Source organism: Armigeres subalbatus, unplaced genomic scaffold, assembly GCF_024139115.2.
Source record: "Armigeres subalbatus isolate Guangzhou_Male unplaced genomic scaffold, GZ_Asu_2 Contig159, whole genome shotgun sequence".
In the NCBI taxonomy this organism is placed as follows: Eukaryota; Metazoa; Arthropoda; class Insecta; order Diptera; family Culicidae; genus Armigeres; species Armigeres subalbatus.
The window spans coordinates 213455-227307 of NW_026942383.1; the positions used below are offsets into that span (position 1 = coordinate 213455).

General features: G+C 39.7%; 1 protein-coding gene across 1 annotated transcript; it reads right to left on the reverse strand.

The window, feature by feature from the left end:
- Positions 1–372: 372 nt before the first annotated feature.
- LOC134203028 (homeobox protein unc-42-like) lies at positions 373–11763 on the reverse strand (the record flags this gene model as incomplete). The annotated part of the gene is made up of 3 exons (XM_062678013.1): positions 373–640; positions 11080–11185; positions 11587–11763. Coding segments are annotated over 3 exons (390 nt in total), but the record flags the coding sequence as incomplete, so codon positions are not given.
- Between the last annotated feature and the right edge of the window lie 2090 nt (positions 11764–13853).

Genomic DNA, 13853 nt, shown 5'->3' on the forward strand with positions numbered 1-13853 from the left:
GTAGCGAATAAATATAACGCTTTTAGTGCGCTCAACCTGACGAATCGATTTAATTGAAAGCATTCGCTACTGGGTAGACTAATAAAATTTAAACGATTTATTGTATATTTTTGCGTCGTCCTTGTGCCGTAGTTCAGGATCAGGAGCGAGTATGTCGGTGGCGTTCGAAACGAAAATGACGATTTACTTAACCTAAGAGCAACAACGCATGCTTCGAACGTAAGCTGTGATTTGTTTTAAGCTTTGTAAAACTAATATTCGAAACGGGTGCCTCTGCATTTGCAAACAAACAACAATATTGTTGTTCATTATTCGTAATATGTCTAAACTGCAATGTTTGTAAAAGTAGTTACACCCTGTTTCAAATATTGCTCCGGTTGTTTTTCACTTCCTGTGCTGACTAGATTTGATTCCATATTTCCTCCTATACGCCTACTATGTTAAACTGTTTGAACAGCACTCTTCCTCTCCACGGCTGCCGGAGATGGTGTTCCAACAGTTTACGGGAAAGGTTATGCCTGATCCTACATTAATTATGTCTGATATTGCAGCATCGGTGCCGACAGGTTTGGGTGATGAGAGCTGTTCATTCGCAATGCTGATAGGCTTTTGTTGTACCATTCGTCCTCCGCAGACATTCCTAAAAAAACGAAACGAAAACCTTATGAGCGTTCATTACTTTAATCATTTTACGCAAAATTATTGCTTAGACTTTTATTTGAAATAAAACAATTTTCGAGCTACAGATTTCCGACTCAACATGATTCGACTGTTGCTAATAACTACACCTAAAGTTTCCCCCAAAAACACGCGACAAGAGAATTGCGAAACGATTCTATCGCTTGGCAACTGCGATTCTGTCGCCGGTGGTATGGAATCGTAAATGGAACATTGCCTGCAGCAACCCAACAATGGAATCTCGGCGACTAGTTGTTGTATAAGAACCTTTTGCTGTAATAACTGATATATTTATATATATGGATGAACTGGAGATAATTTTGCTTGTTTTGTTTAGCAAAACTCTATGTAATCAGAATTACATGGGGTGACATCGAAATATGCAACAAAGAGATTTCAGTAACTAAACATTTGATTTATTAAAGCTGTTAGTAAGACATAAACAGTTATTTGCTGCAGTTATTTGCAAGCAGCCGTTTGTTTTCATCAAGGATGGCGTTAAAATTGACGCTTCCTATTATAAAAAGGAAGTGTTGCAGAATACCAATCCGAATAACTGATGTGTAATAATCAAAGTTTGATTTTTTATGAGAATATATTGGACACGGTCTAATCATATTCGAAAATAGCTTACAGTGGTTTACAAAACTCGCAGGAAATATACATTTAGTGTATTACGCAGATACATAAATAGTCATTTAAAATCATTCTCTCATTCTCCTCGTCACGCTTTTTATTTTGAAAATCTAATCTGTTCTATATAATTTTGAAATTTTACAACCCACCCTTGTCCATGATATGCTTCAGAGAAGGTGCTACTTGGAAAAAAAACTTACCTCACCTCGTTACTCTTTTCCCAATGACCCACCCACAACCACTGTTATCTTTCTCTAAGGATGGAGGATGTGTGTATCAAATTTGATAGGAATCGATAGAGAAGTTTAAATGTTGTACTATATGACTTTTGAACAATACTACTCACCCCCACCCTCCCCCTTATTCAGAAAGAGTTTCCCTTTTTCAAAATAATCTTCTAGGATACAGAAGCACGATGATACTATTATGCCCAGGAAAGTCGAGAATTGATTCCAGTCTTAACAAAAATAACAAAAGCATGAGGATTACTATTCCTGGCCACGCTTATCTTCACCGTAAATAGGGAGAGGAAGGAACTGTTGATGTGGTACTTACTTAACGAGAGCGACTTAGCGACACCCTCATAAATACCATGGAAATGGATAATGAGGAAGGTATTTGTTGGGTCAGGATTTGCCTGTAGCTGGCAATGTAACCGTGGTAGATCTTACCGCGTAACACACCACGTAAAGGTGTCTACCCAGCGTTACGGGCCCAATTTTTAACGTGATGATGATAGTTTCAGTAAATGGTCCATAGTTTTGGTGATTTATTTATTTATTACCAGACTAAGGCCGGTAATAACGCCACGGTGCCGGTCTAGGCAATTTTCGGATTGGAAATTGTCTCGACTTCCCTGGGCATAAAAGTATCATCGTGTTAGCCTCATGATATACGAATGCAAAAATGGTAACTTGGCTTAGAAACCTCGAAGTTAATAACTGTGGAAGTGCTTAATGAACACTAAGCTGCGAGGCGGCTCTGTCCCAGTGTGGGGAGGTAATGCCAATAAGAAGAAGAAGAAGGCCGGAGTGGCCTGTGCAATACATAAAAGTCTTCTTCATTCGGCTCAGTCCATGGCTGCACTTCGTCAACCACGCAGTCTGCACAGGGTCCGCAAATCGTCCTCCACCTGATCGATCAACCTTACCTAGCTTTCTTGTTCCCGTCGGATTTTCGCGGTGTGAATGATGGATGCACAGAAAAAAATAATGAAAATTAATCAGCGCGTAAAAAATAAAGACGTGGAAAATTACACTGTCCTTAGCGTACATGGATCTTTGCCAACAAGTTCGCCCTAAATGTATGCAATTTCTACAGCATTATGACACTGAATCGTATAAATAGTGGCATAATGCTATACAAATTGCATACATTCAGGTGATAATATCATTTAAATTTACGCTCTTTTTGGCATTCCCTTTATGTGCATTACTTTCGTGTAAATTTCAACAACTTTTTCTATCTGTGTGGTTTTCCCAACAGCTGATGCAACTCGTGGTTCATTCGCCTCCTCCACGTACCGTCCGCTATCTGCACCCCACCATAGATTGTACGCAGCACTTTCCTTTCGAAAACTCCCAGTGCGCGTTGGTCCTCCACGAGTATCGTCCAGGTCTCGTGCCCGTAGAGAACTATCTAAAGTCTAATAAGGTATAGGTCTAAACAGCGTTTTGTAGCTAGTCAGTTTGGTACGGCGGGAAAACTATTTGATCGGCACGTTTTGCGGGGTCCAAAGTACGTACGATTTCCTGTCATGATGCGTTTCCGAATTTTTCTGTTGGTATCGTTATCGGCGGTCATTAGTGAGCCCAAGTACACGAATTCTTCAACCGCCTCGATTTCGTCATCACCAATAGAAACTCGTGGTGGGTGGCTTACATTGACCTCTCTTGAGCCTCTTCCTATCATGTACGTAATCTTCGACGTGTTGATGACTAGTCCAATCCGTTTAGCTTCGCTTTTTAGTCTGATGTAGGCTTCCTCCATTCTCTCAAAGCTACGTGCCATGATATCAATGTCGTCGGCGAAACCAAATAACTGGACGGATTTCGTGAAAATCGTACCACTCGTGTCAGTCCCTGCCTTTCGTATTACTCCCTCCAAAGCGATGTTGAATAACAGACACGAAAGATCATCACTTTGCCGTAACCTTCTGCGCGTTTCGAAGGGACTCGATAATGCCCCTAAAACTCGAACTACGCACATCACACGATCCATCGTCGTCGCCTTGATCAACCGCATAAGTTTATCCGGAAATCCGTTTTCGTGCATTAGCTGGCATAGCTGGTCCCGATCGATTGTATCATATGCGGCTTTGAAGTCGATAAATAGATGATGTAGTACTGGTACTGCCCTACGAACTCTCTTGCAATTGGTGTTAGTCGGCGGCATAAAATTTGGGAGAGTACCTTGTAGGCGGCGTTCAGCAATGTGATTGTGCGGTAGTTGCTACAATCCAGCTTATCGCCCTTTTTGTAGATAGGGCACACGACACTCCATCCTCCCAAACCTTGGTAATTACCCAGTGCAGCGCTCTAGCCAGGGCCTCACCACCGTGTTTAAACAGCTCTCCTGGTAGTTGGTCGACTCCAGGGGCTTTGTTGCTTTTCAGCTGGGCGATCTCCTTCTGGAATTCTTGGAGATTCGAAGCCGGAAGTCGTATGTCCTGCGCGCGTGCTCCTAGGTTCATTACCATACCGCCACCGTTGTCTGCCACATCACCATTCAGGTGCTCTTCGTAGTGCTGCCGTCACCTTTGGATCACCTCACGCTCGTTTGTAAGAAGGTTCCCGATTATGTCTTTATACATATCGGGCTGTGGTACCCAACCCTTACGCGAAAGGGTTAGTTTTTTTATAGAACTTTCGTGCGTTATTAGCGCGGTACAGTTGCTCCGTCTCTTCACGGTCTCGATCTTCCTGCTGGCGCTTTTTCCTCCGAAAAATCGAGTTTTGTCCGTTCCGCGCCCGTTTGTATCGTGCCTCGTTCGCCCTCGTGCGATGTTGCAGCAATCTCGCCCATGCTGCATGCTTCTCCTCAACTAACTGCTCACATTCGCCGTCAAACCAGTCGTTTCTCTGATCCGGGGCCACCGCGCCTAGTGCAGCGGTTTCGATGCTTCCAATGGCGGATCGAATATCTCTCCAGCCATCTTTAAGAGACGCTGGGCGTAGCTGCTCTTCCATTGGGAGTGCCACTTCCAGCTGCTACGCGTAGTCTTGGGCTAGTTTGCCGTCTTGTAGCCGCCCAATGTTTAGACGCGGCGTCCGACTTCGACGCGTGTTGTACACAGTCGAGAGTTTTGAGCGCAGGCATGCTGCAACGAGGTAATGATCGGATTTAATATTCGCACTGCGGTAAGTGCGGGCGTTCGTGATGTCGGATAAGAATTTACCGTCGATTAGAACGTGGTCGATTTGGTTTTCCGTTTCTTGGTTGGGTGATCTCCTTGTGGCTTTGAGGATATTTTTGCGGGGAAAGAATGTGCTTCGGACTACCATTCCGCGGGAGGCTGCGAAGTTTATGCATCGTGGGCCGTTGTTGTTCGATACGGTGTGCAGACTATCCGGTGCGATGACCGGTCTATACATTTCCTTCCTTCCTACCTGTGCGTTCATGTCATTCTGAACCAAATTTATAACAGCCAATGATAGAAAAACTGAACTCAGTAACACAGCATGCAGAGCCGTAGCGTGGACTCTCAGCGCCCTTGGCGAAACCGTTATTGGGCGCCCCTTACTTTCATGCATGCTCAAAACAAATAGCATGATAAAAGCTGGGATATTTTCAAAACTAAACTTTTTTCTGCGTGGTAGGTTTATTAAATGTTTGCTTCATGAATTCCTTAAGCCTGTATCACCTGCATATCTTCCAATAGGTGTAAGGAGTATTAAAAAGGCCAGAACATTTCTAAAACTCTTTTCTAAAAATATCAATGATTTTCTGAAAGTTTAAATAAATCTAGGTAAATAAAAAATACTAAATCCAGTAGTGAGTGTGTTACCGACAAAAAAAATTCAGACTTCCATGTTGTGAATTCACACATTAGCGGATTAACCTAGGCCAGAGGTTCCCAAACTGTGGGTCGCGACCCCCAGGGGGGTCGTGGGCTGTTCAGTGGTGGGTCGCGAAAGACAAATCTTAATTCAAGACGTTGTTACTATTTTGTTCCACAAATCTATTCCATATTTTCAATTAGGATCTAACTAATGATTCGATGATTAAAGAACAACAAACCTGACGAGGTCGACGGCTTTTTTTTGTTGTACGATATTTGGGCAAGTAGAAAGAAGTCCTATACAATCCAAATGTAAGCCCCGAACCCAATCGAAAACCAATCCTAATTCAATTTGAATCCTATCTAAATCAAATCCAAATCTATTTAAAATACAATCTAGTGATGAACTTTATTTATAATTTAAAAATCACTTTAATAAAGAAATAAAAAAAAATCAAATCCAATCCAAATCTATTTCAAATCCAATCCAAATCTAATTCAAATCCAATCTTAATCAAATCGAAATCCAATTCATATCCTAATCTGAATAAATTGTGGATTGGATGTGGACGAATGTTTGACAAATACAATGATGGGATATTGCTTATAATTGCTTTTTATTATAATTTGTCCAATCGAACGCGAACTCATTTTTATCTAATTTCACAAAATCAATGCATTTGGTACCTGGTGGGTCGCAAGCCATATGGGATTCTGCTAGGTGGGTCGCATATTCAAAAGTTTGGGAACCTCTGACCTAGGCGAATAAAATCCATCTCTCAAGTGTGCCGATCAGTGGTTGGATCACTATCGGACGTAGCCGAATTAAGAAAAACCCTACTTTGGAGTGGTCCGAAAGACCTTCGGAATCGCAATTAGACCTTGGCCGGGAGTTTAAAAGAACTATTGTTTTATTTGCCCGATGTTTCGGCCGATAGGTTGTGGCTTTTTTTTAAGGTCTATCACCTATCGTAAATAATGGTAAACCACGTTCAACCAGTGGTGAAGAGGATGCTTTTCAAGCTGGCTCTTCCTAAAATTTTGGAAAAGTGATTTTAAGATTGGGTTTCTTTGCTAACATACAACAACTGTAAAGTCGGGCAAGTGAAAAACCATCGTCCTGATTCTTCAGCTTGAGAAAGACAATTTCCGAGTAAAACTACTGGACTTTAAATTAAATTGGAGAGAATTGATAGAAGGTAGGATTAGCGATTGGACCAAGTCGGATCAAGAAGAAACCAACTACAGGCATCTTCGGATCAAGATATATCAATTCCAAAAGTGGGTCTATCGATAGTTTGGTGGCATTGGTTGACTTGGTTAGGTCAATAAATTTCAATGTTGAGGTAGATCAATTGCCATCATTACTGATATCCTCCGATGCAGATTCACGAATTCGGCATGTCTTTATATAATTGCCTCGTTTAAAGCGTTATCAGATTATAGAAAACAAAAAAATCAAATTCAAAATATCATTGAATATTCAACAGCGTGTAACTTACGTTTGTTACGCCCGCTCAGTCACAAGGACTCCCAGCCCACTCAGGGTCGGCTCTTTCCACCGAGAATTAACGAACAAGAGGAAAATACGGTAATAATACGGAGTCCGCCACTTCGTGTACCGTCGCTACTATGCTAGGGGGTTCGGCCGCCGGGCTGGAATGGTGTTTGAGGGTTATTACCGTCGCGTTCGCGTCCGAAAGTGGATGTTTCGAGTACGCTTTTACGTTTTGGTCGGCCGCCTGGCCGGAACTGTCCTTGAAGGATGTCGCCGCGCGTTCGAGTCCGGAACTCACACCTTCCACAGAACCTTTGTTCTTCACCGGTTATTCCGGGACACTCACTAGCTATGGTGGTGATTTGAGGTTCACCTATGCTCGTCACTATCTGTAGACGCTTGACACTACTTTTAGTGAACTTTAAAAACTGGTTTCTGTTAACTTTTGTGAACGTGTTGCTCTTAACGTGGTTGTCCAGAATCTGCCAAGTAGGAGAGAGCTAGACCATCTCGGAACCGGGGAAAAGGCTTTTTTTTGTCGGGACCAGTGGAAAACGGTTTCGCCCACATACAACGGCTACCAAGCTCCGACAGCGAAAAGGGTGTTTTTGTAGAAGTGTAGTGTTGTATGACTGTGGATACAAATTCTGTTTTGTGTTTTGTGCTTTATTTTAGTTTGACCGTTGTGCCATCCTTCTATCTGGCTTTAAATAATTTTGCATGATTTTTATTTAATTGCATGATTTAGTTTATAAACAATATTTATTGATATCACTTTCAGTCTAGTAATATATGGTTTCAGATTGACCCTACTAGCTAGCTAAACTTTCAACGTATTTTACCGGATTTTCCTGCTAATTATTATTTGTGGTTGGAGTTTCTTGAGAAGAGAGTGAACATCGCTAAACGACTGGTTACATTATTTGAAAACGGCTTAGATTTTTTAGACAAACGAACAAAAATTATACACGTTTTTACAGGTTACTCTGCGTTTCGCCTTTGGCGTATTGAAGTCCTCATTTAGGGCTTCTTCCCCAGAAACTTGTTCCATTCTTCTTTTCATTTGTATTTCTTGTTCTCTATTTAGGGTAGAATCTCCCTGAATTAGCATTTCGATACCTGACGGAAAAAAGCCTTTCGGAGATTAGTCAAACGGTTGATTACGGATGTAGTCCCGAGGGAATCGTCTGTTAAAAGCTCGAATCTGAAACACTTTGAACCGGAGAATATTCCAAGATTTTTATTCTGTTTGATTTTAACCGTTTGAGACCCTCAGCCTCACTAAGAGGTGAGCCAGCCTAGGGCCTGAAATAAAGACAATAATAATAATAACCGTCAGCCTCAATAAAACAATGAGTTAACCTCACCAAAAAATTCACAAAAAAAATCGAAGAAAATTCAAGTTGTATCCAACCGCGTAGAGAAAACCTTGATGAGATTTTACATCATTTCCCATAGGGCAATTCTGGATTTCGGCGCCCCCCTAAGGCCTGGCGCCCTTGGCGGGGGCCAACCTGGCCAACCATACGCTACGGCGCTGACAGCATGATATACATTTGTTATTCTCTTTTGGTTGGGATCCATTTTCCTGTTAAAAGAATCATTTTGCTGTCGTTTGCCTTTGAGCAGATTTGTTGTCTACTTCCGCGAATTCACTACACGACGCCACGACGCCATAGGACCTTGACTGGTAACTTCCAGTATTTTTTCCATGACAGCGTTTTTTTTTTGTGCGGTGACGAATCTGGAAGCACGGAAGCGCATGGAACATTTTTGATCAATAATTAAAATATTTGACGAAACATACCTTTGTATATAAACAATAATTAATGATAAAAAAAGATCCGCAAGTAACACCTGGTTGTTTTGCAAAACGCTACTATAAATTCATAGAATAGTTCGGGAACCCGCATAAAGAATAATTTTAGGATCCATAATTACGCTTAAATTTAGGAATAAATAGGAAAATATGTTCTGTTAGACAAGGCAAAAAAAACAATAACATTCCTGCTATTTTCCCATGTCAAATGATTAATAGATATGTGGAAAAAATATATATATATATAAAAAAAATAATATGATCCATAATTTTGGTGATATGATCCTTAAATTTGGCCACATGATCCATAGATTATAAACATTTTATAGATCAATTCGACATCAACATTTCAAAAGGGCGAAACTGCCTTTGTAAACAAGAGCTTCTTACGTCTCTGCTGGGCTAATTTGTGCTCACCCACGCAATCCAGCACCATTAGATGAAAGAAAAGGATTCGATGCTTCCATCAGTGGTATTGGATTGGGTGGGTGGGCTCAAATTAACTCACCAGCGACGTGAAAAGCTTTTGTTTACAAAAGCAGATACGCCCTTTTGAAATGTTGGTGCCGAATTTTTAGATCATATTACCATGGATCATCACCACGTTCAAAATCACGCAAATTTGAATTTTTATGGAACAAAATATAGTTTTTTTTAAGATAATTTATCAAATAGATCTTATGGATCAATTGTTATATGTTCATAGGAAAATATCAGGTAGGGGAACGGTTCGGCACTTCATCCCATAGCTCGTATATTACTCCCATTAAAAACAAAGCAACGAGAAGGAATTTGGTTTGTTTCTTATTTTTGTGATTTTTTCAGCAGTGAGCACGCATGTTCGTAAAAAGAAGCGACGAGCTCGGTGCTGTTTTTCTTTGTTTTGCGATGAGATGAATATATGTTCAGTGAGATGGAAATCGGAACAGCTCCCGTATGTTATGGTTTTTCTTGGCCATGTCTAACGTAAAATAAACCATAAATTTCCATAAGTAAAATCCTGTTAATTGTAAAATTTTGGCGTAGTTATGGATCTCAAAACTATTCTTTATGTCTATTCCTGAACTATTTTAAGGATTTGCACATTTAACGATCGGTACACAGAAATGACTGCCAAAATATTTTAAATCTGCATTTGCCATAACAAACATCGTTGTTTCCAAAGAAAATTTTCCAAACGATTAACCTAATGTCGGAAATATTCAGTTTCCTACTAGAAAAGCAGTAGTAATTCCACCACTGATTATATTTTTGTTGGCTTTAATTGGCATATTTGAACATTTGAACATTTGAACAAAAACAATATGTTTCATAAGTATTGTTTGATGATCATAAATAGATTAAGTGGTTCACTATACCTCAATTACCCTAGATGTTATAAATTTATGCATTTCCATAGTAAGTGAGGGTGAATATAAAAGTGTTCTATGAAACTAGTGATATTGTGATATAACAGTAACAGCTCTCTAATTGACGAACAAATATTAAAATATAATATAAGCCCCATTCATAGCACCGGGTAATAAATATTCTACAAAAATATAGTTCGTCAAAAGTGCAACAACGAGGCACGCATCAACACCGGATCGTGCCGTCAATTTATTATACATTACCGCCTTGCGGAAATGACAAATTTTCTCCAAGACGTGCTCCAAAGATTCTTCATCGTTCGGTACACTCCGGTTGTAATTTTCCTCGTAGGTATATCGCAATATTTGTCCGCACCAACCAAAACGCATGCCTCGACTACGGTTTCCTTTGCTTGGATTGGCACGGCGACATTGTGGCTGTAAGTAATAAATACATAGCGCGCAGCAAAGGCAAGCACCTCAGCTGAGCAAGTGGCGATGTCACCCAAGTCGACGTAGTCGACAGCGTCTTGCATCGTTGCGAAGGTAAATGGCAAGAACCCGGCGCGGCACCATCACGGCATTGGCAATATCTTCGGGTGCAAATATCGAATTTCCTTCGGTTATACATTTATTTATTTACGCTCTTGAGAGATGATAACGTAGGTGGGAGGAGATTGGGAAATGGGAGGCAGGTGTTTATCCCGTTTTTGCACCTGACTTGCGCCGGAATTCAGATCGTCAGCAATCTCTTCTGAAGGAAACACGAACGGAAGCAAACAAATCGACGAGCGACAGATGCATGTTCCTTTCCGTATATATCTTTACAGAAGAAAGGCTGCATTTGGTGCTGCTGGGTACCAAACAGCGGTAGAAAGTTGATGAGGAAGTTTTCTTATTGCCACTTCTTTTTAAGGTAAAACTACTCGGAAGACGTTCGTTGTTTGGAAAAGTTTGTTCTAATTGAATTAATTGTTTCATGATGGAGGTCGGAAATAGTTTCCATGTGCCTTGCTTACGAAAGTGCAGTAACTGCAGTTGCTGTTCGATGGAGACGCATGATCTTTCATTGAAGTCAGAAAACATTGCAACTGCTTACCCATTGAATCCTGGCGGACGCCTACTGAGCTCATGCCGGAACTGTGCGTCATCGAGAATGGCTGCGTCATTCCGGGATACGAGGAACCACTCATTTGGAAGAGATCCTGTGGACGAATGATTTTAAAGCGTGATAAAAAATGAAAATAAATGATCGAGCATCTATTAGGGACAATATTTTCGACCACTGACTACTGTCAAATGAGAGAATGGTACGGAAGGGTTAGTCGGTGTTCAGTCCGTCGGTTTTTGCGTTCCATTGTGTAGGTGCTGTTCGGAGTATAGTAAATTTACTATAGTCTGGCGAATAGAATAGCAGAACAAATCAATACTGTCATTTTTTGGGAATGCATTATATGAGAGAACTAAATTCAACTAATAACAATCAGCTTAAATCGCGCCAGACTGTATTGAAAGTGGCTAAAGTTTGGAGTGGTCGTTGTTGTGCAATCGGTGCGACGTTAGATGAGCCAGTCGATGGGGTGGGAGACCATAAACTGATTCTCACCTGCGGATATCGATTGATTGAGTTTGGATGGGGATACGGTTGATAACCTCGGGACACGCTGTAGCCTTGTATGTTTCGCATCATGCCATTGCACGACGGTATCACTGAGGGGGCGAGCGCTTTCTGTAATTGCTTTTCTTGCTTGCGATATTTGGCCCGCCGGTTCTGAAACCAGACCTGTGAAATAGAATGGAGATATATAGAACTGGATGAGCAACGTGGTATCGGTGGAGGAGAAAGAAAAAAATAACAAATTAACCGTGAAATTACTTTCTATGATGGTTTTGATGGGGATATTTTTAAAGTCGTTCAATATTTTTTGACATCGCTTTAAAAATAAATTTCTCATAAATTACAAATGCTGAAGCTCACTTTGCTTCAATATTTGGTTAATTGTATACAAAAGACAATAGTTTTCCTCATACTAAATATAAGGACCATTTTTTGGCTTTCGTTAGTTTGACATGATGAAGTTGGGGCAAATATGATAACAAATGAATGTCATTTTCGTCTTTATCGTACAACAAATATGTACAAAATGTTATAATTTCACATTTTTTCTGTTTCATTTCATCTTCTCTTTTTTTCTTCAAGAAAAAACTTAACATAGAATATGAGAGAACGAAAATCTTATCCCCTATCCCTACCATGAGAAATAAATCGGTAAAAGTTGTCTATCTTGCTCACAGATATTAAATGAGAGTTTTCGATGCTAACTATAATGCATGAATGTATTTTGTATGACAAATTTAAAGACCAGATCGATTAAGCTATCTGGGTCATAGTAATTGCTTTCACCCTTATTTATCCATAGCCAATTGCTATGGAATATTTATAATTCTATTTGAATAGTCAATTGGCAGATAGGCTTATGGCCAAATGGAACAAATTACAAACAAAAGACGAGCTTCAGTGACCTACGTATGGCCGACTCAAGTCGTATTTGAGTTGTTGCATTCAGTATGAAATTGTGCTGCTCGGGATAAATTAAATTGAACGTTTTTATTTATTTCGGCTGGGTTCCGCTTTCTTGTAAACATTTCCAATTTACAATTAATTGCATATTATTCGGCAACTCGGCCGTACGAAAACCATTTTGTTGTTAAATATCCAATTTAGTTTATTTTGGAGAAAACTTGAACTCTAAATGTTGTTTTGAAGTTTTTGAAATCGTCGAATATGATTACTTAATTTGATATCTATTTGGTCGTTTTAACGGTTAAAATAACAAAATGTATAGCAGAAAAATCTTACTGTGACATCAAATCGAGAACTATTCCTGCTATCGATGAGAGCAAATCGAAAACTAAATTTGATATTGGTTCCGATAACAAAATAAGTACACAGTTTGATGTCAGATCATACAATTTAGAAATCTGCAGCAAAATGAGATCAAACTATGTAATCAATCATGATGATTCATATTTGAAAACAAATTATGATTTCAAATTGATGTCGAATTCAAAATGTGTTTCTATCCAGCTTTTTACGCTAGCTATAAACTTGATGAGGGGTGATTCATGACAGGTGATGTGTACAATCATTTTTATCAGCATCGAAGTAGCCATGAATTTTGATTTGTTTTGTTACTTGTCAGAAATTTTCACTTTTGGCTAAATGTCTACACACTACGGTAAACTAATTGAAATATTTAATTGTTTTATAAATGATTTTCATTTTAGCGAGCCTGGTAAAATACTCTGTTGCAAGAAGTTTCAAATATTTCAGGAAACCGGAGAATAGCACGACAGCAAACAAAGCAGGATCCTGTATCTGGGTGATTTGTACCCATCCATCCCCATACATGAAAATAGCTATTTTAGACCTCTGTTTCGCATGCCTCCGAACTCAGGAAGGAAAGATACTCAACATTTTTGAAATAAAGAGCAACAATTACTTCCTTTTTACTATCAAAAACTCAAGTGGTCATTCTCTTTTGTTTTCTTTACGATATTGGTACCCAAAATTCATTATCATTAGTTTCTGATCTCGTCATGTCGATTACCATTACAAACCATAACAATTTTTGGAACTGTTCGCGCATATTCTTGCTATCGCTCAATTTATATTTCATACGAAAGTAATGCACTTTCTCATTTACGTTAGCAAAATCAAACAAAAAAAAATTGAACGGATCGCATTCCAACTGTTTCCTTGCTCTAGTTTTCATGAATATTTTCATTAAACTTGCATGATCCGTATAATAATAGTCCGTATTAACAGTCCCACGACAATTCTTCCAAAGACACCAAGTGTAAATAAGTATT